General features: G+C 35.9%; 1 protein-coding gene across 1 annotated transcript; it reads right to left on the reverse strand.

The window, feature by feature from the left end:
- Window positions 1-1392: 1392 nt before the first annotated feature.
- Window positions 1393-27838, reverse strand: LOC134236689 (N-acetylneuraminate lyase-like). Its single transcript, XM_062718862.1, has 10 exons — window positions 27756-27838; window positions 16065-16129; window positions 15327-15397; window positions 15137-15224; window positions 13488-13542; window positions 13205-13280; window positions 8094-8186; window positions 6662-6801; window positions 4924-5095; window positions 1393-1681 (listed from the first exon to the last, which is right to left on the reverse strand). The coding sequence occupies exons 1-10, from the start codon at window positions 27828-27830 to the stop codon at window positions 1506-1508; spliced, it is 1011 nt and encodes a 336-aa protein (XP_062574846.1). The 5' UTR covers window positions 27831-27838; the 3' UTR covers window positions 1393-1505.
- Between the last annotated feature and the right edge of the window lie 103 nt (window positions 27839-27941).

Raw genomic sequence — 27941 nt, forward strand, 5'->3', positions numbered from 1 at the left:
CAAGTTTTTGATAAAGTTTTTCAAAGTGTCAAAGTTTTCAATAAACCCTGACGCTTTACAGGTTATAATTTCTCCGAGATCAAAAGCTTGTGCTCGTGTCGAGAGATGAATTTTGCGCTTACGGTCGTATAAGTAGAAAGTTGTGTATATACGTGGACAGATATTCAGTCGAAATTATAACTTCACAAACCTGACAACAAAACATCATTAGATGAAACGGAACAATACAAACCTTGCAGGGGTTTTGGTGAAAGGGGAGGAAGGCACTATTGATAAACATGTTCATAGTAGAAAAGTATCTTCTTTCTAAAATATTTTCTGCTACTGGTTATAAAGCGAATTGATTGATTATACCTTGTTTAACGTCCCTCTCGTGAATTTTTCGCTCGTATTTAAACGCCACCACTTGCCGGTGGAGAGCTGCAAATTTTGTCCTATACTCGGCACTCGATAAGGGCCATTGAGCAGGGAGGGATCTTTTTCATGCCAGCACCAACTGCGACACGGGGCCTCGGTTTATACGGTTTCATCCGAAGGACCGGTCTCCTTGTCCCACAGTGGGATTCGAACCCGCGACATCAGAATCAACTCCTTACTTTGCGATAAACACTGCGCCACGCGGGCGACTATAAAGCGAAGAAACAAAGTGTATAGTTAAGAGAACATATGCTGTAAATTCATGGCCTCTTGGTGAGATTTTCTTGTGGAAGGGTGGGGCTCTTGGCAATATAGTGAAAATGCATTATTCTTCATCTGTCTGCTTTCTTAGTCTTATTCAGAAAAACAAAGTGTTAAATATGATGAGCAATGGCTCTTCTTACAAGATTGCAAAACATCTTGTCCAAGGGTCAGAAATTCTCATGTTTCTCGAGGAGGACTTCATTACTAATTTAGTGAAAATGTTAGGGTTCTTCTGATGCATCTGTACACCAAATTTCATTTCAATATGCGCAACTTCTGCAAAGAAAATGAACGGAAACTGCAAATAATTGGAAGTTTTCTTCCAAGTCCAAAGGGCATAACTCTGTCCAGAATGGTCCGATCGTACCCAAAACATAACTTAACCTAGAAATCCTTATGATAAATCTGTATACAAAATTTTATTCATGTGCAACCTCTGCGAAGAAAATGAACGGAAACTGATGGTTGACAGTCAGACAGATCGACGAACAGCAGCAAAGCAATATGCCCTCCCTTCTACAAAGGGGGCATAATAAACTGCTAAGGTTAGTTACATGTAATTGATAGCAAGAAGGTTAACTCAATTTTACTACAATGCCGTGTTCCAACCATATGGTCATGTAAAAGCAAGGCTGGTATAACGTCGTAAGAGCCAACTATCTCACATCATGTAATTTTCTTTCGTTGAACAATTAAAAAAAAGAATGCAGGTTTCATTTTAATTTATTAACTTTAATCCTAAAAAAAATTGATACATGTAGGCAACAGCATTTGTAAAGAATTACTGACGTTTGTATACGCATATTATATGCAAAAATTCAGAATTATGAAATAACTGCAGCGTTCCATGAAAAGAACCCCAAATCTTCAATTTCTTTCCTGAACTGTTTTGCTTCGCTTTCTGTCATAGCTCTCATTGGTTCGCGTGGAGGTCCTACATCAATCCCTACAAGCGGCATGAAATATTTCAAAGCTGCCACATTTCCACCCAACAAAGAACCTGGATACGAATAAAAAAGACCAGTGCAGAAAAAAGGTAAAGATAACTAAATACACAATTTCCTTAACATATTGTAAAAAGCAGAAATACGAGGGTTGTTCGAAAAGTTCGTGGACGGTGTCAGTCTTCCTTATATTACTCACTAGAAATTTTAAAAAAGCATAATATAATATTTAAAAATATATTTATTTTGTTGATGTGTAAAGTTTCATTCCATTCGATTTTTCAGAAATTAATTTACTTGATTTTAAAATCAGCATGTTTTGTACCCGCGGAGCACACTAAACGGCAATGTAACGTCAAAAGATAGCGTCAAGAAATTCTAAAAAATACTATCCCAATACGTTTCACACAGTGTTATCCTATGCCCACTCATTTAAAACCCTTTTTCTAATACTTGACATTTATTTTTTAACAGTTGTTTTCGATATATAACTTCCATTGTTAGGGATTTAATTTCTTTTGTTACTTAACTCTGCTTTTACAGGATAAGGAACTCTGAAGCGCATATGTCTTTCCTTGACGTTCCAACTTTTTAAAGTTGCTGTTAAGATTTCTACATTTAAACTGTTTCTTCACAGATTGTTTTCATCCGATACAAAGTCTCTGTAACTCAATTAGTGCTTGTCAGGGGCGGATTCAACAATTTTTGAAAGGGGGGTTCCAGGGTTGTGCCCCTTTAACCCCCCCCCCCTACATACTCTCAAGCAAAGATCCACACACACGTATGGAAAGATCTAAGGTTGTGGTAAATAATAACTTTGTTTTACGTCTTTTTTTTCTTTGAAATGGTACGAATTAAAAAAAAAAACGAACACATTTCAAAAACTACTGAAGCCTTAAATTAAATGGATTTGCAGCATTTCCGAAGAGTATAAAGAATTTTCAAAAAAATTTGGGGTAGAATGCGGATGGGTGTAAACAAAGAGTTACAAGTTAGTTCTTTCAAAAGATATATGATCAAAAAACGGTACATATATTATATAGCCAACACAGCCTCAGATCGCGGGAATCTAATATCAAATTAAACCTCGCATGTTTCATATCATACATGTTATATAAAATAAGTAGAATATTTTCTACCATTCTCTCATAAAAAAGTAAAAGTGAAGGTGAGTGGAGGAAACTAAATGTGTGAGACTCTATCTATTCAATACATAAGTTAGACGTACAAATATTTAATCTCGGAAAACGTTTTATCCCCTCTCTCTTTCTCTATCTCTCCCCACTTGGCAAAAAAAAATAAAGGGGGGGGTTCCAACCCCCGGAACCCCCCCCCCCCTCTGGATCCGCCAATGCTTGTGCTATTTGTTCACACGTGCACAACTTGCTTGTGACATATTTTTTTCATTCCTCCAACATTTTAAGAGTTTATTCAGGATTCACTTACTAAATTTTAACCTGCTTCGCGACCCGATTTTTTCATTTTTTAAATCTGGATAAGTTTTGAATAAATCGTGATATTTTAAAACCAGAAGTCTTTGTCGAGACTGTAGCTCTACTGGTTTGTACTTATAATAAAGAAAGAGAAAAGTAGCAGTTGGGACTTAAAACTTTACAAAAGCAAGAAGTAGAATGATGATCCTTGATTAATCTCATCTTGTGGCAAGTTTGCAATAAGACTACAACTGTAGGAATAGCCTTTAATAAAACTTTACAGAATTTTCAATTTTAGTTACCAAGGCAACATCAGTCACCAAAATCAAAAACACAAAACTGATAATTATGTACCTCGGTGTAGTCTACTTGCATGCCAATTTATATTACAATCAGACTAAAACTATATTTGGAGTAATTTTTTGAAAGTATTTCACAGAAACTTCTATTCTAGTAGCCAAGGCAACACCGTTAATCGAAATCAAAAAACCGATAAACAGAATTATGTATCTTGGTGTAGTCTACTTGTGTGCCAAGTTATGCTGAATTCTGACCAAAACTGTAGGAGTAGTAGCATTTTAAATGTATTTCAAAGAAATTTCTATTTTAAGTAACAGCGGCAACACCGTTCATCGAAATCCAAAACCGATAAATAAAATTATGTATCTTAGTGTAGTCTAATTGTGTGCCATGTTATATTGAAATCAGACCAAACCTGTAGGAGGATTAGCATTTTTCATGTTTTTCACAGAAAATTCTATTGTTTGTAAGCACAGCAACACAATACATCGAAATCAAAAACCGATTCACAGAAGTATGTATCTTTATAATAGTGTAGTCTACTTGTGTGCAAGTTATATTGAAATCGGACCAAAACTGTAGGAGGAGTAGTATTTTGAAAGTATTTTTTTAAAAATTCTATCTTTAGTAACCAGCTGGCAACACCGTTCATCGTACATAAAAAAACCGATATACAGAATTCTGTATCTTAGTGTAGTCTACTTGTGTGCCAAGTTATATATATTGAAATCAGACCAAAAGTGTAGGAGGAGTAGCATTTTGAATGTTTTTTTACAGAAATTTCTATTTTTAGTAACCACGGCAACACCGGTCAACGAAATCAAAAACCGATAAACAGAATTATATATCTTAGTGTAGTCTGCTTCTGTGCCAAGTTATATTGAATTCAGACCAAAACTGTAGGAGGAGTAGCATTTTGAAAAATTGTTTACAGACGGACGGACGACGGACGCATTACTATCGCATAAGCTCTTCTGGTCTCTGACCAGTAGAGCTGAAAATTAATACAAATAATTTGAATCCATTGTTAAAATATTTCTACCAAATTTGGATAACATATGACGTTAAATAAAAGATTTGTCAGAAGTCGAAATTCAATACCGCACAAAATTTTCACAGGACGATATATACATGTAGAAGAGTTTTTTTTCCCCAAAAGAATGAAATCTACTGTCTATGAAACCTTCTTAGATGACTTAGATGACAAAACACCGAAATTTTATCCTCAAAAACTCTATTAAGATTTTGAACAATTCTCTTTTAAATACTATTTTTGTTGCAAAATCTTACTGCCTTGATTTGAAATCAAAAATTACTTTAGAATATAAAGTTTGATTGATTGCTTATTGTTACTCCGGTATTTAAACCTGAGTCAGCAATATTACAGTAAAATTAAGTAATTATACTTTCTGGCCGGTTTTGGAAATTTTCTCGCGCCCCCTAGGCCAGTGAGCCTACTTTTTTCGAAAACCAGAAAAAAACGATTAAAGTTTGAAGGAGGCCATGACCATTGAAATAGGAATCACATTTAAAGTCCTTTCCAACGGACATTTGATTTAAATTACCATATTTGTACATGACCCTACAGAGCCGCTGCCCACGTATTTGTTCCTCTCGGGCTTTTTGAAGGTCTCCGTTTTTAATATATTCTATCATTCTTTGAAACACCAGTGGCATGAAGTTGTGAGTGCTGCCAACAGCCCCATGAGCTCCTGTCACCAATCCCGCCAAAAGTTGCTAAACAATTGAAAATTAGTTTTAATATTTGACATAATCTGCAAAGCTAAAAGCATGAGTATTAATGAATACTATAATGAAATAATTTTTTTTTAAGACTTAGAGTTTTATTACCAGTTTTACTTATAAAATTTAGGACATGTTTCACACCTCGAACAATGAAGGATATGGAGATAACGAACAGTATTCAATATCAAAGCCAATAAAACAATATAATATATGAGCAGAGCAAACACGGACCTCTAAAACATCAGAGTTGGGATGAGGTGCCATGGAGGAGTGAGCATCCCCTGCTGACCGGTCACACCCGCCGTGTGCTCCTTGGCATGATCGGGAAATAACGGAAAAATCCGTTGTCAATTCAGTGTATAGATAATGGACTAACAATTAGTATGAAAAACGTCAGTCAGCATTTGACTCAATGATTAATTGTATTTGCTGACAAGGTCATTGTATCGATCATAGAACTACGAAATTATGACTTTAAACGAGACTGCTGATATTCTTGTTTCATCAACTTGCTTGTCAATAATTTACCTCGTTTTAGAAATTGTTCATACGTGGATCATGCTTTAGCGTATTGAATCAACTGAGATATATAAACGCCGTATGCAGGTGATGAAGGTACATGTATATTGCTGCATAAGTAAGGGAAGTTGACGATACAAAAATTAAAGTCATCACGTTTATCATAGATCTTGATTGTTAGATTGTCATTAACGTCTTTTTCAAGTAAAATATCCAAGTATGAAACAAAGGATTTTTTCGCGGATATAAACTAACTTGGAACAAGCCAAACAAAAGCTTCATGGCTGTTTTGCCATGCACGCGCAATCCAAATACCTATGAATTATTTGCAGTATGCTTGAAATCTCTCCATTTTCGGAAAAAATTAAAATGATCATGATAAAATAACCAAAAAAATCAGTTGAATAAGAAAACAAGAACTAGAAGAGTTTAATAGCTCGCGTGAAACATGTACTTAATATGTTTTCAAACTTAAAATCTGCCTTCAAACATATTGAGATGACACTATCTGCCGTTGGGGGTCTGAAAATTTAGACCTATACTCGGCTCGTTGAGCGCAGTGTAGAATCTTTTAAGTACCGACACCTATTGCAACAGGAGTCACTCGCGTGATGCAGTGCTCAGAGCGTCTGCTGTAGGATCGTGCGTTCGAAAAATGTACGGATCGTTGATAGTCCTTCGGATGAATCCGTAAAAACCGAGGTCCTGTACATTTGTCGCAGTAGCACGAAAAGATCAAATCAGTGGTATTGTGTGCCAATTATAGATCTTGAATTTGCCTCCCTCTACCTTCAAGTGGTGGTGTCTCAATATGAGCGTTAAACAAAAACAACAAATTAATCTTGGGCGATTTGTGACTGAATGGTCAGGCAAGCACTTTTTATAACTGATCACTGATTTTTCTGAAACAAATCAAGATAATCAAGCAAGACTTTCTGTATATAATTATTATGTTATAGTATCTTTTAAAAAATAGTTAAAGTTTGAAAATGCCTTTGTGCAGTCATAAATCCTTTTTGTTCTGAACATCTAACATACCTCGTCGCACCCATACACAACGTTAACATTTTCTTGGAACACACAGCCTATCATGTCGACCAAATCTTTAGATGAAAATTTGATCCCAGCTAAATTAGGAATTTTCTCTTTTGCTTTACGTATGAAATCTTCCATGTTAACTGAAAAGAAGTTCGTTTATTTAATTAGTTATTTTGTCGAAATTATCATACATTGGTTGAAAAACCATTACAACACTTTATATTATAACAAGAGGTCCATTGGCCTTATAGGTAACCTGAGCATCATATTAGAACTTTCCAACAGGTGAATTTGGTTCGTGTTTTCAACTAGAGTCCATGGAATTCACAAGTTTGAAAGAGGCACAATTGCTCATCATATCGTTACACTTGACATGCTTAGTTTGCTTACTTAATACCCATAAGCAGAGTAGGGAAACAAAAAATTTTCAACTTATCAGCAATAATCAGTAGTTCCCTCACCCTACCGGAAGCCCTTGCCCTGTGGCCACACATTTCACAAATTTGGAAAAGGCACCAATACCCATCATATGTATGTATGTAATCTAGTTTGTTTAAAATATCCAAGGGAGAAGATTTTCGAAGAGTATTTTCACTATATAATCAATAGAGCCCCGCCCTAACACCTGAACCCCTGACCCAGGGGCCTTGAAATTCAAAATTTTTGAAGAGCTAAACACCCTTACTCATCAAAACGATGTATGTAGTTAGTTTGTGTAATATCCAGTAGCATTACACAAGCCCTGACACCAGAACCGCTGACCCTGAGGGCATGAAATTTACAATTTTCGAAGAGGCATCCTTGCTCATAACAATTATGTATGTAGTTAGTTTGTGTAGTACCCAGGAGCAGAGAAGATTTTCAAAGAATAAAAGCATCTTTACTAATAATCAGTGGAGCCCCGACCTCACACCAGTGCCCTTGATCCTGTGGCGATGAAATTCACAGTTTTTGAAAGGGAAACCCTTGCTCAACATAATTATACATTAAGTTTGTTTGTTTTATACCTCTGAGCAGAAAAGAAAGATTTTCAAGGAAATAATGCACTTTCACTACATAGTTTATACAACCCCACCCTTTCACCAGAAATTCTTTTAAAGGACTCAATGCTTATTACAATTAGTCAACAGTTTGACTGACTTCTTGATGTTCAGGAGTAAATAAGATATTTATAGATTGAATAAATTTTAAAGATTTTGGCCTCACCCCTCAGGCCCGGAGGGGATAGGTGCAAGGGCCACAAATTTCACATTTTGTTCTCATTCATATATGCTAGAATTGGTTGAAATTTGTTCACTGGTTCAAGGGAAGTACTGAAATGTTTAAAAGTTTACGAACGAGGAATGACACACTAGCAATAGGTGACCGGAGTGACTCAGATGACCTAAACAGAAGGACAAAAGAACACAATCCATTATAAGAAGTGACTTACACTCTACACCAGTCATTATAGGTAAATGGTAGTAATAAAACGGAAGATGAGGCGCAACATCCGCTATGGCTTTGCAGTGTTCTATCAGAGTGTCTGAAAAATGAAATCTATATAAATGCTTTCTTTCATTTCTTTTTTCGTGTTTTTTTCATTTTTATTAACATAAGAACCCATTAACTACATTTCATTAATATAGTACAATTTAAGGTACTCCGATCCTCAACCAGGAAGGATAATTCTTTAATTCATAATTTAATTCAAAAAGTCTAAAAATGAAGCTTGAATGTCAACTCTTTTCATGCAACAATTTTTATTTTATACCTCTCAATGTACTTGAAGTTCTCAGGAAGGTCCTATAAAAAAAGTCGAAATTTTTACCCCATAAAAGTATTTTTGAATTACATATTTGAAGAAATTTGGGTTCGTTTTTATCTAATCACCATTGCTTATTATTATGATGATGAAATTAGAAGAGATTTATGGTGTTTTGCAATGATAGGAAAATCTTTATACAGCTGTGCATTGTAAAATCATCTAAGTATATACAAGAAATTCAAGTACCTTAGAATGTATAAATATTATGCAATTTCTTCAAAAGCCTGGATACCTATGATTTCTAAAATGTGTTTGTTGAGCAAACTTGAATTGGAAAATGCATCTATATTAGTAGGTGTTTTTCTTTGCATTTCCTGAAAACTTGTTTGAGATTTACCAATTTCCCTATATAATATGATTAACATTTAAGGTGAAGTTTGAAGAATTATCGTGGGTGAAAAAACACGTTACTTTGAGAATTCAGAGACATTTCGTGAGCATTTTCAATTAGCCAAGGCCTGATTTTCAGAACCTGAGGATCAGAATACCTTAAGTATGAAGTAGAGGTACTCAAAGCAATGAGCTCACTAAATGATACCCCCTGTCTCCCATATGGTTATAATGGCAACATCCATTTTTTGCTCTGGGAGACCCGATGTAAGTGTCAGATCAAAGAGTAAAATAGGTGCACAATGGTATTACGTAATAAAGAATCTGTGAAATGAAACAAGTGGACATATCGAACAGTATTCAAGATCAAAAGTCCATAAAACAATACAAAATAGGAGCAGAACAAACACAGACCTCCAAAACATCAGAGGTGGGATCAGGTGCCATAGAGGAGAGAGCATCCCCTGCATTATTATATCATTGAATTTTATTAAGTGGTATAGAGCCGCGGATGAGAGATGAGTACCCTTCAATATTATAGAAAATCAAAGTACTGAAAGTACTGGAAAGCGCTAAGCATTGGTTGAATTTGATTTCATCAGAATTTAAATTCTTTATAGCATTGGAGTAGGTACTTGTAATATTTTGACGGGGCAGCTGTAAAGGGGGAGGGGGCGAACTCAGTTGTTTAATTGAAATAAACCCAGCTCTTAGTTGCCTTGACTTTATAACATCGAATGTAAGTTGTATTACTTTAACAAAGTCTTTAAATACCCCCCGCCCCCCCCCCCAAAAAAAAAATAAATAAAAATAACAAAGAGAATATATTCACTATCTCTGCGCAATTTTTTAAAGCAAGTGAGTTACTTTTGTGACCTTCTTTGTTTTCCGCACCATAATTACAAGTCCGGAGAACAAGATTAATTGTGTTGCATCGTGGGTCCAGGTTTCTACGATAAAATCAAATTGATATCAGTGTTAAAGTCCGATATTTTTCTTCTGACTCATCTCATTTAAGATTATATACTGTAGCTCTACATTAGCTTTTTTTTTGGGGGGGGAGCAAATTTTGAATGCACAAGATGTTGCCGATATCCTTATCTTGAACGTAAAGTGGAGAACACAAAACCTTCTAGTGAAATTTTGAACAATAAATCATTCTGCTCGATCTCAAGAATATTATTCGTACTTCCTGAAATTAAAAATTGACTGTCGGCAACCGTGCCTTTCTTTGTTATTATCGGCCGCATAGGTGATCGATCTATTGGCAGTTGTGTTTGAAAGTGCACAGAGAGAAATGAGATATTATTTTTGTATTATTAGGTATCATTAGGATTATGAATGAAAGATTTTTAAAATTGTTTAATATTTGAACTGTTTTAAGTTATTTTAATTTTTCTCCTCTTCATAAATATTTATAAAGTTATAATTTTTATATAAACGGATTAACAAAAATATTCATAGCATGGGAACTAGTAATATATACACGCAATCAATAAAAGTTACTGGGTATACAAATAATGAATAAAAATTTAACTTTTAAATTTTGTATTGAATATGGTACAGTTGAAAAACAAAACAATATTTTTTTTCAATATTTCACATTTATTGTGATACCAATCCCTCATCGTGCAGCATGTTGCTATCAACATGTAACAAAAATCCCCGAAGACTTTACTTCTTTTTTCATTACATTGCTGTAATATCAGTTTTGGGTATAAGGATATTGCATTTGTCTTTTTGTCATTTTGATGAAAACCTAATCTTATCCTTCATCTCTGACTCTCACGCACATGAATTATAATTTATTTGTACCGAAAATCAAAAATGTTTGACCATTCTTTTTCCCGTGTTATATTTGAAGCTGATTTGTAAATATTTCTTTTTAGAATAAAAATGTTACATTAAATACTCTTCTACTTAGAAATAAAAATATATTATATTAAAATTCGTGAGTATTTTCCTTTGACTCATTTTGGCGGAAATACTTTAAAATGCTTCAGTTTTTTTCACTATCATGGAAAACATGCTGACAAGAATGAAATAGCAACAACATCCAAGCGTTCAGTCTAAAGGAATTTTTTGCATCAAAAAATTTTGTTACAGGTAAAGACCAAATGAATTAAGTATAGACTATCTATATAAATGCGTTCAAGTTTAAAATTTGTGCTACTAATGGATAATGAAATGCCGTGAAATCATTATCATTGATAGCCCTCTGCATGATGAAAGTGTGATAATAAAAAGGCTCGTTTGTATTTACATTGTTTGAAATAAAGGCCCAGAAGACGGCGTGAAAAATTAGGAAATGGATATACAAAATGAAGATTCAAACTATATATATAGAAACTAGTTAAATGTTTTTTCATGGAATTGCACATGTACTACTAATAGATTCCAAGTTTATTTCAAATTCTCATGGAAATTTTAACGAGACTTTTAAATACACGTGCGCATTAAATTTTTTTAAGGTACTTGTATTAACTTTTTCGAATTACATTGCAGATATAAGATTGTGACATAATTGGTGTTTGCCAGTACTTATTATTAATATGCACCATATTGTTCAGAGATAAGATCAGCCATATATATATCCACAAACACAGGATTTCCGTACACACGGAAGTTAATTTCGACTGTTAATATTAACGCCTATCATGACAACTCCTACACTAAAAGTAGCCGACAGAGGGTCGGGGATTTCCAGTTGTATATTTTTAGACGACTTGGTAGTGTTACATAACTTGCTCAGTGCCGCTGTAAGCTTAATAGCGCTGTATCTCTCCTCGAAATTGAGTTCGTCATTTTGAAATCGAACATAATATACAACATTTATTTTAAACAAAAATAGATATGGGTTACCCCATATCCAAAGATTTAACGTTTAACAGTGTTTAATGACTTTCAAAAAAATGCACTGTCTGGTTATGGAACTTCAACTGGTGTAAATTTCGTGAGTCCGTAGCATAACGGTCGCCCAGTCTTCTAACAAAGAGTGCACATACCTGTGACTGCAAGATTAGTTTGCCTTGTCTGTACACATGTGCGATGGAGGAATTTGTCAAACGCATCAAGCGAGCTCGGAGAAATACATTTTGTTTTGCCGAGAAGTTTCCATGGCTGACAAAACTTTTTTTTTTATCTTAATTAGATCATATAAATACGAATACTGATTAATAAAAATTAAACAATCAGTTTAGAATTCTCCAACCCAGTTCGGGTTTTGCAGAACTTTTGCTACACATTTAAAAAATCCGACCAGGTATTGAAAATTTAATTAATAATGCACATACAAGAGATTGATTATTTTTTCTGTAAGAAAAAATTGTTTGATAATTGACGGACAATAAACCTGAACTTAATATAATTGTTGATATAGTATTATCAATTCATCGGTGAAAAGAATTATCAATCGATGAATGACCTAGATATTCTCATAGGCTCGATAGGGGGCCTTGATTAGAGATAAACATGATCGATAGGGGGCGTTGATAAAAAGACCATGGAAATTTTCGATCCCTCCCTAAGTAGTCTCGTTCAACCAGACCCTCGGCTGTCTCCGTAAATCTCCGACCAGCAGAGAGTCTGGTAAAGAATCACGTTAGCGTTTGTAACCGTCAGAGGGCGCTATCTTGTTTTCATTTTGACGATCCTTTTTGAAAACAAATGTTATATGTGTTTCTTATTGTGGATTGTGACTTAATATTAATAAACTAATCTTTAATTTGAGACAACAAACAAGAAATTACAATAGCAATCGAAGGAATGTGTATTACACAGGTAGGGCTACACTACTTTCACTTTTGATTTCGTACAGTATATTTGCAAGACATAATAAAACACACTTACCTATAACTGGTGGGCATTACCGTAAACAATTCCTATCTAACAGCTTTAACTTTAAGACATATAACTTTTACATCTTTAAGTTATTTTTCTGCCGATTTATCATGTATTTATTTAAATCGTTTAGGTGTGTTCTTTTCAGCCAATCAAAAACTTTACCAGAATTTCGGTAAGCCTCGTTTTGGCGTTACAAACGATATTACGTATCTTTACCAGACCCTCTGGGTGGTCGGAGATTTACGGAGACAGCCGAGGGTCTGGTTGAACGAGACTACTCCCTAAGAAGCGCTTTGCGCATGCGCATAGCGCTTAAAAATGGCCGTGGCCATGTTTTGCTCTGGGAAACCCAAAATATGTGTCCGAAAAAGTAAAACAGTGAAAGTCTCATTAAATTTCATTCAGTGATAAAAGAGGAGTTGCGGAAAAGAGATGGGTACCTCAAAGCTTAACAGACGAACGGACATCCCGATCACTATATACCCTCCCGCTTTTCAAGCGAGGGGTATAATGAATGCTGTGAAATTGTTTTGGTATTTATGCATCTTTCCACTCTGGCATACCTATACTTTGAGGTTTGAAGAACAGCGGTGGCAGGGATGCCAATGCGTCGGCTCCGGCTTCCTCCGCATGTTTTGCCTGCAATTATTACACTTATTACATGTACTAGGAAAGAATTCACTAAGTTATAACTTTCATACAATCATTTCGAAAAATATATGATGCATGTCTAATACAATTAGCCGACATGTATAAAGATGGAAATATTCTTTCAACTTTAATTTCAATATATTGTAATATAGAAATTTAGCAACATTACTTCGAGGTGATGTTGTAGATACGTACTAGTTCTTTGCTTTCTCTAACGTTGAGAACTCCAACATGAGCAACAATTTTAATCCTAATTAAGAAAAAGAAAAGAGTTTAGACGAAGGGTGAGTTTAGAAAGAAACTTTGAGGGTGAAAATAACTCCAGGTTTAACACATACATATATGTCTCTAAAATTATTTTTACTCAAGCCCTAGAGGGGCTTGAGTTATCTAAAACGATGCTAGGTCATCGATTTACTCAGTTTAAAAACACGAAATTATATTATATTTGTAGATAAACATATTTCTAGAAACAAAAATGAAGCTTATGTTGAAAACGTCTGTATATTCAAAAATATTAAGTGTTAAAAGTCGGATTCTATTCTACAGCGTATGAACAATGAGTGAAGCGTCGCAGCTGCAACAGTTTCTATACAGAGATTTCGCGCTTTCATTTGCGTAGGAATCTCAGGTACTTTGTACAGTCGCCGACAAAGCATCCTTGGACGAGTCCACTGGTTACTCTGATAGGTGACGCAGGTTACCCCATTTCTAATTGTCCTTCTCTTAACAAATTTTCGAAACGCTTATTCTCGCAGTGTTGGTCTGATTTCAATATAACTTGGCATAACTTCACAAGTAGACTACACTAAGATACATTATTATCTGTCAAAGTTTTACAATGCGTAGCAAAAAAATGTATGGCTGTACCCCCAAACTGAAATTGCCTATAACGGGTCTGAAAATGATGTGCACTTTGAGTGACAGTAAAATAATAGCGCAAAATTAATGTTAATTTCTCCCTCGTACGTTTTTTTTTATTTTAAAAAATCGTACTTTCTTCAGCTTTGGTAACGGAACCTAAATAACTTCCTTTGGATTCGAACGGAATATGTACTGTACATGCCGCACAGTTAGATGTACCCGTATACCGGTAATTACGTGGCTTTTTGGAGCCCTGAGCCCCCCCCCCCCCTCCACTTTGAAAAACTTTTCTTCCGACTTGCAACAAGCTATTTAGATTGATGTTTATAACATGTTTTTATGTACGTCATTAAGCAAAATTAAAAAAGCGTATAGTTTGAAGTATATGAAATGTCTACATAAAAAATATTTTATTAATTCAAGAAACGTCTACCATACTCTATAAAATATTCCCGAAAGTGAGTAACGTAAATTCATCGTATAGTACGATAAATTATATTTATTCTAATTAACTTCATTAGATGAATTTTGTTTCATGTACATGTATATAATTCAATAGAAGATTGAACTCAATTATACCATTTTAGGATATTAATGACTTTTCTTAGTTGATTTTCTACAGCTTGAGTATCTCTGACTTTTTGTCAGTATATACTTGTTTTATTTAAACAATATTTATTCAGCATATACTGAAAAGATGGGCAACAGGCTTCAAGCCTATAAATACCTTCTATATAACCTTTTTTGTAGAACTACCACCTTAACGTGTCAAATAAGCCATAAATAAGAGAGAAGTAGGTTTAAACACAGAGACTTATCAAAATGTTTATGTCTTACATGCTACGCTACATCTTTCGCATTGATATGATGTACTTTCCCGAAACACTTTGAAAAATAAGAGTTGTATCTTCAGGAAACGTTAGACCCATTAGAATTCCTACCTTAATGGGTATTACCTCTCTTCAACTTTATGTCTTTACCTCCTCTTAGAAACCCGGATCCACTCCTCAAGAATTCTTTTCCTTTCGTCTTTTGTTAAAGACTTGCCTTCACCAGTTGTTCCATTTACTTTTTAAAATGACACGGACATTTTAAAATTCAGTAGGTTAAAATATCTGATTTTATGTTTTCACAAACATTAAAAGTACAGAAATATAGTTCTAAAAATACCATAAATGGCTTTAAGGTTGTTCTTTATTAAGTATTCACAATATGGACCAATTTTAGATAACTCGAGTTCTCTGGAAAGAGAAAGAAACGTAAAAAATCATATATATTTATATGAACATGTTATGAAAATCGGGTTGGAAAACATTCTCAATTATCAAGTAAACTTGTGTAAACAATTGACAACTCATTGTACAAAAATCATCAATCCGCCATCATATTTTTCTTTTGGTAAACGCTACACAAACATACTTCATACTAAACTAAGACACAACTGTTTACTTAATTATGATCTATATAAACGCAATATTATAAACAGTCCTCTTTGTTCCTGTGGAAAGTATGAAGATGTTTATCATTATTTTTTTGCTTGTACAAAGTATGCAAATGCTAGAAACAATCTTTTTAACCACCTGTTCACGCTTGAAGAATTGGTTACAATTGACACTAATTTACTATTATGGGGTGACAGAGATTTGCTTGTATCAATTAATATTAATATTTTTGCTGCTGTCCATAGATTTATTACTGAAACATGTAGATTTTAAATTGATTTGTAATTTAATTGCATCACTTGAAAATATTATAATTATTATATTTTTAATGTATTTTTTGCATGACACATTGTTATATTTATGGAGAGGAACTTGTAAGTTGCAAGAACTTGTTTCCAATCCATTTGACTCGTTCAATAAAATATGTTCAAAACACAACTCATTCAAACAGAACCAAGATAATTACCCATTCTGGTCAAAGGGAGTAAATACAGCTGGAACAAGTCCTTCAAGCCAAAAGTCTGCTGTTCTCTACAAAGAGTAAATATGCTATGAAATTACTTGCCTTCATTCTTTGGATTTCATGTCAATTGAGAAAACACTACTGCATTTTGTGCTTTTAGGCTTTCCTGAGCCAAAAACTTGATTTTTCCTCATCACATTTTGTCTGTTTGGGTGTAAACTTTTAAAACATTTTATACATATATTATATAGAATCTTAGCTCCACCCAGTCAAAGTTATGGGCAAGGTTAAAGTCTCTGCAGATAGACAGACGGATGGACAGGGCACAAACTATACACCACCGAATCTTTGATTATGAGCGCATAAAATTAATCTAAGTGGAAACAGTCTTAGGTGGTGTAAATTTGAGTTTATTCAAATCAAGACTTCCAAATCAAAGCTTGAGCCACAATAGGGCAAACAGATTTTTACATTTTACAAAATCATTCAAAATTTTCTCAAGAACAAATTTTAAATCATGATCAGTCATATTGATAATTTGCTTTGAATACGAAAAATGCCTCACAATTTTAACTGAAAAATTGTACGGCTGTTTTCGACCCTTCTTTAACTTAAATAGTTCAATAGAAGTTAAAGATAGGAACAGTGTTCCGTATATCTATATGTTTAAATGTATACTAGCTGAAATCCCGCGCTTGCGGGAATTCATTTTTTTTTACTGCTAACAGAACTATTTCAAAAAAACTATCTTTCAGATTCTATTCAGTTTATTACATCACAAAATACTTCAAAGTCCCGCAATTAGTTTAGGAACAGAAATAGATAATTATAAGAATTACATTTCCTAATATTTTGGTGTTTCTTTTTCATTAAAGGCCTCTTCTTCTTACATGCTATAAAGAAACTTTATTCTGTCGTACTATGTTATACATCATGTACTACAGGTGTTCATTGACATTTACTCTTTACATGTTAGAAACTTTATTTTAATATATTTTGAGCTATATTATTGCTTATTATACTTCGAATTCAGATGATCTATTTCCGTTAACATCACGGATAAGAGAATGAATGTGCACATTTAACTGTAAATTTGTCAGCATTTTAAAATATTGAAAAAAGCTTAGTTTTCATCCCAAAAGTACAATGCATTCAGACCTAAAAGGTATTAATGTTTTAGAAATAAAAGACTGTATGTACAATATTAACTGAACTGCATTCATTAAAGAACATTTTTATAAGCATTTAAGTAAATTATCTAAAAATGAAATCGTACCATTTTATGTCTAAACAAATAACCATGGCCATTATTAGACATTTATCTATAAAACGTTAGCACAACTTACTAAGATATATTCACAAACTCATTGTGTTACCAATTTCTTTACACTTATTTCCATGTCCATTCATGATAAACAATCGCCTTAAAAGTTAGACATTGGGTTTGATGCCACCTGACTTTCTAGAACGTTCAACAAATAGCGAACATAAACGGAAAGGATTTGCACTTTTTGTTTTTTAATCAATGACCACAGCTTATTTCTTTTATATCACTTAAATCAAGTTTTGATTGAATTGTGACAGATCGGGCTCGGGATGCTAGCTGATTTACGTCACCCGGACTTTATCGTAGTGCGCTACGATAGCGGCCGAGGGAAGTCCGGGTGATCATCACTATATATAAGAGCGTTCTGCTGAAAGCTTGCAGTTGCCAGTTGGAGCTCACAAGTGACGGTCGGTAAAAGCGTGATTGTAAGGTACGGGATTTCGAAGGATTTAATACAGTATACGGTGGCTAGTATACTGGGTTTAAAGTACATTGTATTTTGAGGGAATAAAGTGATAAGTTACCTCATAATAATTAATTCTGATCTGTCTGTGTATAGGACAGAAACTATCAGACGCGTACCTGTCCGAGTACAGGACACATCCCGGCTTGAGACCCATCCAGGCACAGACCTGTCCTTGAGACAGACCCATATATATACGCATTAGTTGTTGATTTTAATGTTAAGGATAGGAAATCCTAAGTAATATATGTATATATTGACTCGTTCATTTTTCCTATGCTTTGTCATCTATCATATCTAATCATTTGTTTTAATTCGTTGATCTATCTCTGGTTTGCATAATCATTTGTTGAATTCATTTGGTTGATTAAGGATCTAAACCTAAATAGACGGACCCATACACGTTACAAAAATTGGCGGCAGCGTCGGGATTTGGGTTAGATCCAATTTGTTAATTACATTTGATGATATTTGATAATTTACTGTTATTTTCACAATGTCAAGTTTACACGACATACCACTGATAGAAAGACAAATAGAAAATCTTAATAGGGAGATAGAGCAGTCTATGCGAATGATAGGTCTACAGGAAAATGCTATCAGTGTCCCAAGACGCATACAACAAACAAGGACGAGTACTCCGTTTAAAAGACGGACAGATAGGTTGCTTGAAAATGCAAGTACTGAGGATGTATACACATGTGATGAGACTGATGATAGGTCTGGAGACCGAGGACAGCATTCAGCACATGGCACAAATACTCATCCGGCGACAGATACAAATCGGAATATATCAAGGCCCAGGAATTTTATTAAACCTGCGACTTATGATGGTTCCAGTATGTGGAATGACTATTTGTCTCACTTTGAGTCTGTAAGTCTCTTGAATCAATGGACTGAGACGGAAAAAGGGTTATATTTAGCTGCGTCTCTTAGAGGGCTAGCACAAGGTGTGCTGGGTAATCAGCCTAGGGATGAGAGACAGAACTATGGAAAATTAGTCAAATGCTTACAGGATCGGTTTGCCCCACTGAACCAAACAGAGCTGTATCGGACTCAGCTCAGGGAAAGGAGACAAAAACCATCAGAGAGTTTACCAGAGATGGGTATACGGAGGCTAGTGAACCTAGCCTATCCCACAGCACCGGATGACGTACGTGAGATCCTTGCAACAGAACAGTTTTTAGACGGACTGCATAATGCGGAAATGCGTCTTAAGATCAAACAGTCAAGACCTAGCAGTTTTAATGATGCCATACAGAGAGCTGTTGAGCTCGAGGCTTTTTATAAAGCAGAAAGTCGTCGCACCGAGAATGTCAGAAGCATGGATCATGACAAGCATGGATCCAGTCAGGGATCAAAGATAGATAAATTCATAGAGACCATGGAGAAAAATATGCAATATCTTCAAAGGGAGATAAAAGACATGAAACAATGGAAGTTTCAATTGCAAAGGAATGGACGCGATACAAGGCAGACGAGAGGTGAAATTAAGAAAACAACAGGAAATGGTATTAGTACTCGAAGATGCTACAAATGCGGATCTGATAAACACCTAAAAAGAGAGTGTCCCATACTTAAAGATACAACCTCTCCCTCAGAACCTAGACAGAAGATGAGAGGAACGACTGAGCATAAGTCAGATGACCAGACCCAAGCCAGAGCGCAAAAGACTGATGAACACTCTAGAATTGTTCATTCTATTAAAGAGTCAGGGGCTTATGTGACTGCCAAAGTATGTGGAATGGATACCTATCTACTCATTGACACAGGTGCCACTGTTTCCTTACTATCGAAAGTATGCTATGAAAACATACAAGGAGACAACCATTCTTTAAAGAAAGTAGACAGGGACGTCCTGTCAGCTAATGGATCATGTGTAGAGATATATGGTAAAACATCGATAGAACTCATGCTGAATGGAATAACTCTGAAGCATGAGATGATAGTGGCGGATCTATCTGTAGATGGAATTCTAGGTTTAGATTTTCTTGTCAAGTATGAAGCTATCATAAATATGCGCACACACAAGGTTGAGATCTCAGGGATAGAACATCCAATTCAGATGGAGGGTACAGCACGAGAATATAAGATTGCTTTGGTCAATAGAATAGTTGTACCTCCAATATCTGAAGTAATGACTGAGGGCAAGATATGTGCGGGGCCAGATGGGGAAGTTCCTGTGAATATAGGGCTTGTAGAACCATCTGAAAAATTCCGAAAATCAGATTCCGCTATGATAGCCAGAACCCTGGTAAGACGTCAGGAGGCAGTGCCCCTACGAATTATGAATCTCTCATCCACAGATAAGACTCTACAGCCAGGTACTGTTGTTGGTAAATTGTCTCCAGTTAATGAGATTGTATCATTATCGTCTTCCAGCCATGATAAGAGTAGTAGCAAGGAAATGCCAAAACATTTAAAGGAATTGTTTGATAGAAGCACTATGAATCTCGGGAGTAATGAAAGAGACAAGGCCAGAAGTTTACTTATCAGGTACTCAGATTTGTTTTCTGTTACTGATGAAGATGTTGGTCGAACCTCTATGGTTAAGCACAAGATAGATACAGGTTTTCATCCAGCTATCAAACAGGCACCAAGACGTCTTCCCTTCCATATGCAGGAAGAAGTTCAAGAGCATGTATCCGATATGCTTAAAAGAGGTATTATTGAGCCTTCCCAGAGTGATTGGTCATCAGCTATAGTCTTGGTGAAGAAGAAAGACGGATCCAAAAGGTTCTGTGTCGATTATAGGCGCCTGAACAGTGTAACCATCAAAGACGCCTATCCCCTTCCCCGGATCGATGAGTCGCTTAATCAGCTGAAGGGAGCGAAGTGGTTCAGTACTCTAGACCTAAATGCTGGATACTGGCAGGTGGAGCTAGATCCAAGCGATAAGCATAAGACGGCGTTTGCAACTAGACAAGGGTTTTAGTTCAATGTGATGCCGTTCGGGCTCTGTAATGCCCCGGCTACGTTTGAACGTCTTATGGACACTGTTTTGTCGGGACTACAATGGCAGATATGCCTCATCTATTTGGATGATGTCATTGTTTATGGGAAAACATTCAACGAAATGATACATAATTTAGAACAGGTCTTTGAGAAGTTACAGTCAGCTGGTTTGAAGCTAAAGGCCAGAAAATGTACTTTGTTTGCAAAACAAGTGAAATACCTGGGTCATGTCATTTCGGAGAATGGGGTCGAGACAGATCCAGAGAAAGTTGAATCTGTGAGGCAATGGCCAGAGCCAGTAAATAAGACGCAAGTTCGTTCCTTCCTCGGTCTCTGTAGCTATTATCGCAAATTCATTGCAAACTTTGCTGATATAGCTCGACCGCTTCATAAACTGACAGAGGCATCAGTTGTCTTCAAATGGTCAGAGGAATGTCAAATAGCATTTGATGTCCTAAAAACCAAGTTAACCACAGCTCCTATCCTTACTCATCCAGATTTCAGTAAACCCTTCATCTTAGATACCGATGCGAGCCAAAATGCGATCGGAGCAGCCCTGTCTCAGATCCAGAATGGACAGGAAAGAGTAGTCGCTTACGCTAGCAAAGTTCTTAGTAAATCAGAGAAAAGGTACTGTGTGACCAGGAAGGAGCTCCTGGCAGTAGTGACGTTTATAAAGCACTTTAGGCATTTCTTGTATGGACGTAAATTTGTGGTCAGAACAGATCACAGTTCTCTTCGATGGTTACTAAGGTTCAAGGATCCAGAAGGTCAGTTAGCTCGATGACTAGAGGTGATATCGGCATACGATATAGAAATCGAGCATAGAGCTGGTAGACTGCATGGCAATGCAGATGGGCTAAGTGGACTCCCATGCGTCCAATGTGGATATTTTGATGATTGGGAGAAGGTGGATTTGCATGAAGAACAATCACATGCAAGGGTAGTACAAGATGAGATCAAAGACAATGGGACAGATGAATCAAAAGACTTGATAGAGATACAGGATGGAGATAGGGATATAAGACTTGTTAAGGATTGAATGGAGGAGGGGAAGCGTCCAGACTACAGTGAAATTACTGCTGAGAGTTATATGGTCAAATCATTGTGGGCTCAGTGGAGTAGATTGGCATTGAAGGATAACTTGCTATGTCGTATATGTGGGAGCTTGAGGAAAGCAATGACACGACATATCAGATTGTTATGCCACTCTCTCAGAGAAGGTTTATTTTACAACAGATGCATGACTCTCAAACATCTGGTCATCTAGGGGTGACCAAAACCCTGAACAAGATCAGACAAAATTTCTACTGGCTGGGACTGCAAAGCGATGTAAGAGGTTATGTTGCTGGATGCGACATATGTGCCCGGAGGAAGGCTCCACTTAAAACGAAGCGCGGACCTATGCAACCTTTGGAAGTGGGTTACCCAATGGAGAGGAAAGCCACAGATATCCTTGGAGAATTTCCGATTACAGAAAGGGGGAATCGCTACATACTTGTAGTCTCGGATTATTTCAGTAAATGGACGGAGGCCTTTCCGATGCCCAACATGGAGGCTCAGACGTTGCGAAACTGATCGTAGAGGAAGTTATCTGTAGGTTTGGAGTTTCTGTATCCATCCACTCCGACCAAGGGCGTCAATATGGAAGTCTTTTGTTTAGCGAGGTATGCAAACATTTGCAGATCCGAAAGACAAGAACCACACCATACCATCCTCAGTCTGATGGTATGGTGGAACGGTTCAATAAGACTTTAGCCACCATGCTGAGTAGTTATGTCAGCGAGAATAATCGGGATTGGGATGAGAGCATACCTTTTGTGATGATGGCATACAGGACGGCACAGCATGAATCAACCGGATACACGCCAAACATGCTGATGCTTGGTAGAGAAACTGCCACCCCTCTGGACATCATATATGATATGCCCGCATCCTGGAAACAAGTACCAAGTCATGAATGGGTGTGGATTCTGACTGATCGAATGGAAAGGGCTCACAATTTGGTGAGGAAACAGTTAAAAGGAGCTATCCTTCGACAGAAGCATTATCATGACATGAAGATGGCCTATGAACAGTTCAAAGTTGGGGACCAGGTATATGTCTATTTTCCCCAAAGGAAAACTGGGTGCTCACCTAAGCTAACTTCATATTGGAGATGACCTTTTAAGGTTCTGGCAAAAGTCTCTGAGGTCCTGTATAAGGTGAATTGTGGACGCAATGGAAAGGATCAGATAATTCTTTGCGACAGGATGAAAAGGTGCAGAGATCAAGTTCTCCGAGGCGAAGATCCAGACCTAAGACTCGAAAGTTTAGAGCTGGGGACAAGTGATTCTTCTAATGTTCAGATAGATCAAGAGGATCAGGATGATGACTTTGGGTCATCTAACAGAAACATTGAAGTCACGGATGAATTAGTTGGTGATCGCAGACCCAGACGTGAACGGCGTGCCCCAACTTACCTTCAAGATTATGTCCAGGACTAGGAAAAGACCTTATCTTTCAACAAGTCATGAGAATGGCTTGAGTATAGAGAAAATTGTTGAAAGAGATTTTTTTAAAAACATGTAAATATGTGATTACAGCTGTTTCCTGAAAAGCTGATAAGACAGATAGTCTTTGAACATAATCAGTATCATTGTTTTCATTTTGTGGATACAACTCATGTATTCTTCATTTAAAAAGTTATCATCTTGTTACATCATTTTTTAATACTTTCTTTTGTCATGCGAGGACGCATGAGTAATAGAGGCGTGGGTAATGTGACAGATCGGGCTCGGGATGCTAGCTGATTTACGTCACCCGGACTTTATCGTAGTGCGCTACGATAGCGGCCCAGAGAAGTCCGGGTGATCATCACTATATATAAGAGCGTTCTGCTGAAAGCTGGCAGTTGCCAGTTGGATCTCACAAGTGACGGTCGGTAAAAGCGTAATTGTAAGGTACGTGATTTCGAAGGATTTAATACAGTATACGGTGGCTAGTATACTGGGTTTAAAGTACATTGTATTTTGAGGGAATAAAGTGATAAGTTACCTCATAATAATTAATTCTGATCTGTCTGTGTATAGGACAGAAACTATCAGACGCGTACCTGTCCGAGTACAGGACACATCCCGGCTTGAGACCCATCCAGGCACAGACCTGTCCTTGAGACAGACCCATATATATACGCATTAGTTGTTGATTTTAATGTTAAGGATAGGAAATCCTAAGTAATATATGTATATATTGACTCGTTCATTTTTCCTATGCTTTGTCATCTATCATGTCTAATCATTTGTTTTAATTCGTTGATCTATCTCTGGTTTGCATAATCATTTGTTTAATTCATTTGGTTGATTAAGGATCTAAACCTAAATAGACGGACCCATACACGTTACAGAATAATTCATTAATGACGTTTTATGAAATAAATAAGCGCTTGCTTGCTGTCAGTTTTTTTTTTTTATTCCATTTACTTAGATCCGCCACCACTTTACTCTCTTCGGCTGTTGATCGAAAATGAAAGTAGACTTTTAATTAAATTTAAGATAACTAGTGCTAATTGTAACGGGGACCGTTACAGATGTTCCCCAAACGCTCCCCAACTCCCTTTTGGTGCCATATTCCCTGTAAGCTTCATTAAAGAGGACAAAATCTATGCATTTGAAACTTTGAAAACGCCAAGTTCATTCAAATTTTAGCATTGCACGCGTGCGCATGTGGATGCATGTGCGTAATGACCATATAATCTTGTCTACACAGTCTAAATATTTTTTATATACTAAATGTTAAAGTATTTAATCCAAAAGTATTAAGAAATACGCTCATTCAAGTGTATTTTTGATTTAACTCATTTCACGTGCACGCACGTGCATACATGAGCATGGTGACCATATCTTCTTGTAGAAGTCCATTACATCTATCTATGTTCTAAAGCCAACCCCGTTTGGTTGAAAACCAAGGGAGTTATAACTGTTTAAAGCTTTAGCCAATCAGATTACAGCACACGTACATGCACGTGTATGCATGTGCATAATGACCATACCCTCTTGTAGAAGTTCATTATATCTATCTATGTTCCAAATCTTATCCTGTTTGGTTGAAAACCAAGGGAGTTATAGCTATTTAAAGTTTAAGCCAATCAGATTGCAGCGCACGTGCATGCACGTGTTTTCATGATAATTGCAATATATCATGTTGTAGGATATCTTAATGCATGTCTATGTTCAAAATTTTATAGGATTTCGTCGAAAAACAAGAAAGATATAGACACTTTAGTTTCAGCCAATCAGAGCGCAGCGCACGTGCATGCGCGTGAGATCTTGCTATTTTGACCATGTCATATTGTCTATGCCACTAATATATCCTTATATAATGAGTTTGAAAGCATTTCATCAAAAATGTAAAAAGTTACGCCAAAATCAATTAAATCGGTCATTTCACGTGTTGCACATGCGCGCTCTTGCAAGCACGTGCGCGCAAAATGACCTTTGTTCGGCAAATCTACATAACATGTCTACTGATCCTAAAAACATTTTACCTTAGTCCGATGTGTAGTTTACAAGATCATTCGTGGACAAAATTTTCCCAGGAAGAAGAAAAATAATAATAACAAGATGAGATCTCGTTGCGAGCAACGAGTAGGTCTTCCGTCCGATTTTTCGATAAGATGAGATATGATTTTTGACTATGATCTTTTTTTTTTTACAAAATATAATGATATCAAGACTTCTCTCACTTTATTAAATTCTTTTGATTTATTCAACAATCTCAAATACTTATAGATGAAAGCGATTTGACCCCTCTCGGCCCCTTTCAAATGAAAGGTCTCATGATTTTGAACACTTTTTGTTCAAGACCTATTCACCGATGTCTTTTCGTTAAAGAGATATCTTGCATAAAATATTTAGGGGCCACCAATCCAAATCCTTAATGGGGCCATTTTACAACAATTGTTTGGAACATTATTCTGACCATCCTTTGTTCAACATTGTTTATATCAAAATATTTCTCCTATTCGAGATATAAACCGACAAACACTTCATATTCTGGCCGCTTGTGACCCCCAGTTTCGTAATATATGATTAAAATTTTATACGATGTTGTTGCAATTCGTTAAGATGAATACCTTTCAATCAGTAATGTATCACAAAATATAGATCATTAAAGAGTTATAGATGAAAGACTTTTGGCCCCTCTGAGCCCCTATTTTGAAGAGTCAGCCCCTTTTTCTGATTTCAAATCAAAGGGCTTCTAAATTCAAAGACTTTTTGTTCAACACTTATTCGGAGATTTCTTTCCGTTGTGGAAATATGCTGAATAGAAATATTTAGGGGCTACCCCTACACGTCCTTAATGGGGCCGTTTTAAAAAAATTCACAGTACGCATATTGTTTAGAACATCATTCTGACCATCGTTTGTTCAATATTGCTTATCAATATATTCCCCCTTTTTGAGATATAAAGCGTCAAAGATTTGACATTCTGGCCCCTTGTGACCCCTAATGACGTAACATATTATCTCAATTTTATAATATACTGATGCAACTCGTTAAGATGAATATCTTTGCTTCAGTAATGTATAACGAAATATTGATCATTATAGAGTTTTAGATGAAAGACTTTTGGCCCCTCTGAGCCCTTAATTTTAGGGGTCGGACCCTTTATCTTGATATCAAATGAAAGGTCTTGTCATTTAAAAGATATTTTGTTCAACACTTATTCAGAGATTTCTTTTCGTGTTGGAGATATGCTGAATGGAAATATTTAGGGGCCATCGCTCCAAGTCCTTAATGGGGCCGTTTTACAAAAATTCAAAGTATGCATATTGTTAAGAACATTATTCTGATCATCTTTTGTTCAAGATTGCTTATCAAAATATTCTCCCTTTTTGAGATATAAAACGTCAAAGATGTGACATTCTGGCCCCTTGTGACCCTTAATTACGTAACATATTATCTCAATTTTATAACATATTGTTGCAAATCGTTACGATAAATATCTTTGCTTCTGTAATGTATAACAAAATATTGATCAATAAAGAGATATAAGTGAAAGAGTTTTGGCCCTTCTGAGCCCCTAATTTGAGGGGTCAGCCCCGTTTTTTTTTTAATTCGTATGAAAGGTCTTGTAAATCTGTACAACTTTTCTTCTATATGTTTTAACAAATTTTGAATAGATACGAAGATATGAAACAAAACGTGTCATATTTTGTGAGATATTTTTGAGACACATTTTTGGCTCTACCTAGCATCGGCGCTATTTGTGCTAGAAAGATTTGGACGCCTGGCTGCAACTCAGCAAACCTTCCTTTACTTTCACTGAAAATCTTGAGTCAATATCTTAAGTCGTTCCGGAGGAGTTTCCAGGACAAGCCAACCCCCTAAAAATAGGAAAATCGTCCATATCTCACGACCGGAAGTGACGTCATCGACGACTTAAATTTCCGACAAGGTTCAGATGAATATCTATCAGATCTGAAAGTTTGGTGAAAATCTGTCGAGCCATTCCCGAGAACTCGCGTGCACAAAATCGGTAAGAAAAAAAAAGAATAATAATAGGGAAAAAGAAACCGAACGAAAACAATAAGGTCTTCCGTTGGAGACGGAAGACCTTAATAATAATAATAATAATAATAATAAGAAACAGAGTAAAAACAATATGTTCCCCAACTTCGTTTGGGGAACATAATTACTATGCGAGTGAAATCTGAATATAGTTTACGGACATCACCTAATACTTAGTGTATTCCTTCAGGCTTAATTAAGAACTATTGTTCAGCCGTTCCCGAGTTTATTTGCAAAATTTGTTAATTTATAAGTATAGATTCCCTTGAATGTTAATCTATGTAACTAGTGATTATGTCAGACTTCAAATGTTAACAAACAGATTTGTAAATACTGCATTTGTTTTGTCTCTTATGATGATTCGGTAGGAAAACAGAAATTAGGATACATTAACTTACCTTCGCCATGGTCCCTGATCTAACTTTATATCTCTGTACACTGAACAGATAACAATAGATAGCAACTCTACACATCAAGGTGTCTAGAAGTGTTTCTCTTAGTCTGTAAATTTTACAGAAGAGATAGACATAAAAATTAAACTACTAGTAATTCAAGTGAAAGATAAAATGAAGTTTCAACACCAT

The sequence above is a fragment of the Saccostrea cucullata genome, unplaced genomic scaffold (assembly GCF_032062105.1).
Source record: "Saccostrea cucullata isolate Sc308-1 unplaced genomic scaffold, CSIRO_AGI_Scuc_v1 ctg3422, whole genome shotgun sequence".
In the NCBI taxonomy this organism is placed as follows: Eukaryota; Metazoa; Mollusca; class Bivalvia; order Ostreida; family Ostreidae; genus Saccostrea; species Saccostrea cuccullata.

Coding starts and splice junctions, on each gene's coding strand:
- LOC134236689 (XM_062718862.1), bottom strand. CDS start 27,830: ATGTGTAGAGTTGCTATCTATTGTTATCTGTTCAGTGTACAGAGATAT. Junction 15,398..16,064: donor ACTCCCTTTGACCAGAATGG/GTAATTATCTTG, acceptor TTCTCTTTCCAG/AGAACTCGAGTTATCTAAAA. Junction 6,802..8,093: donor TATAATGACTGGTGTAGAGT/GTAAGTCACTTC, acceptor ACTTCTTTTCAG/TTAACATGGAAGATTTCATA.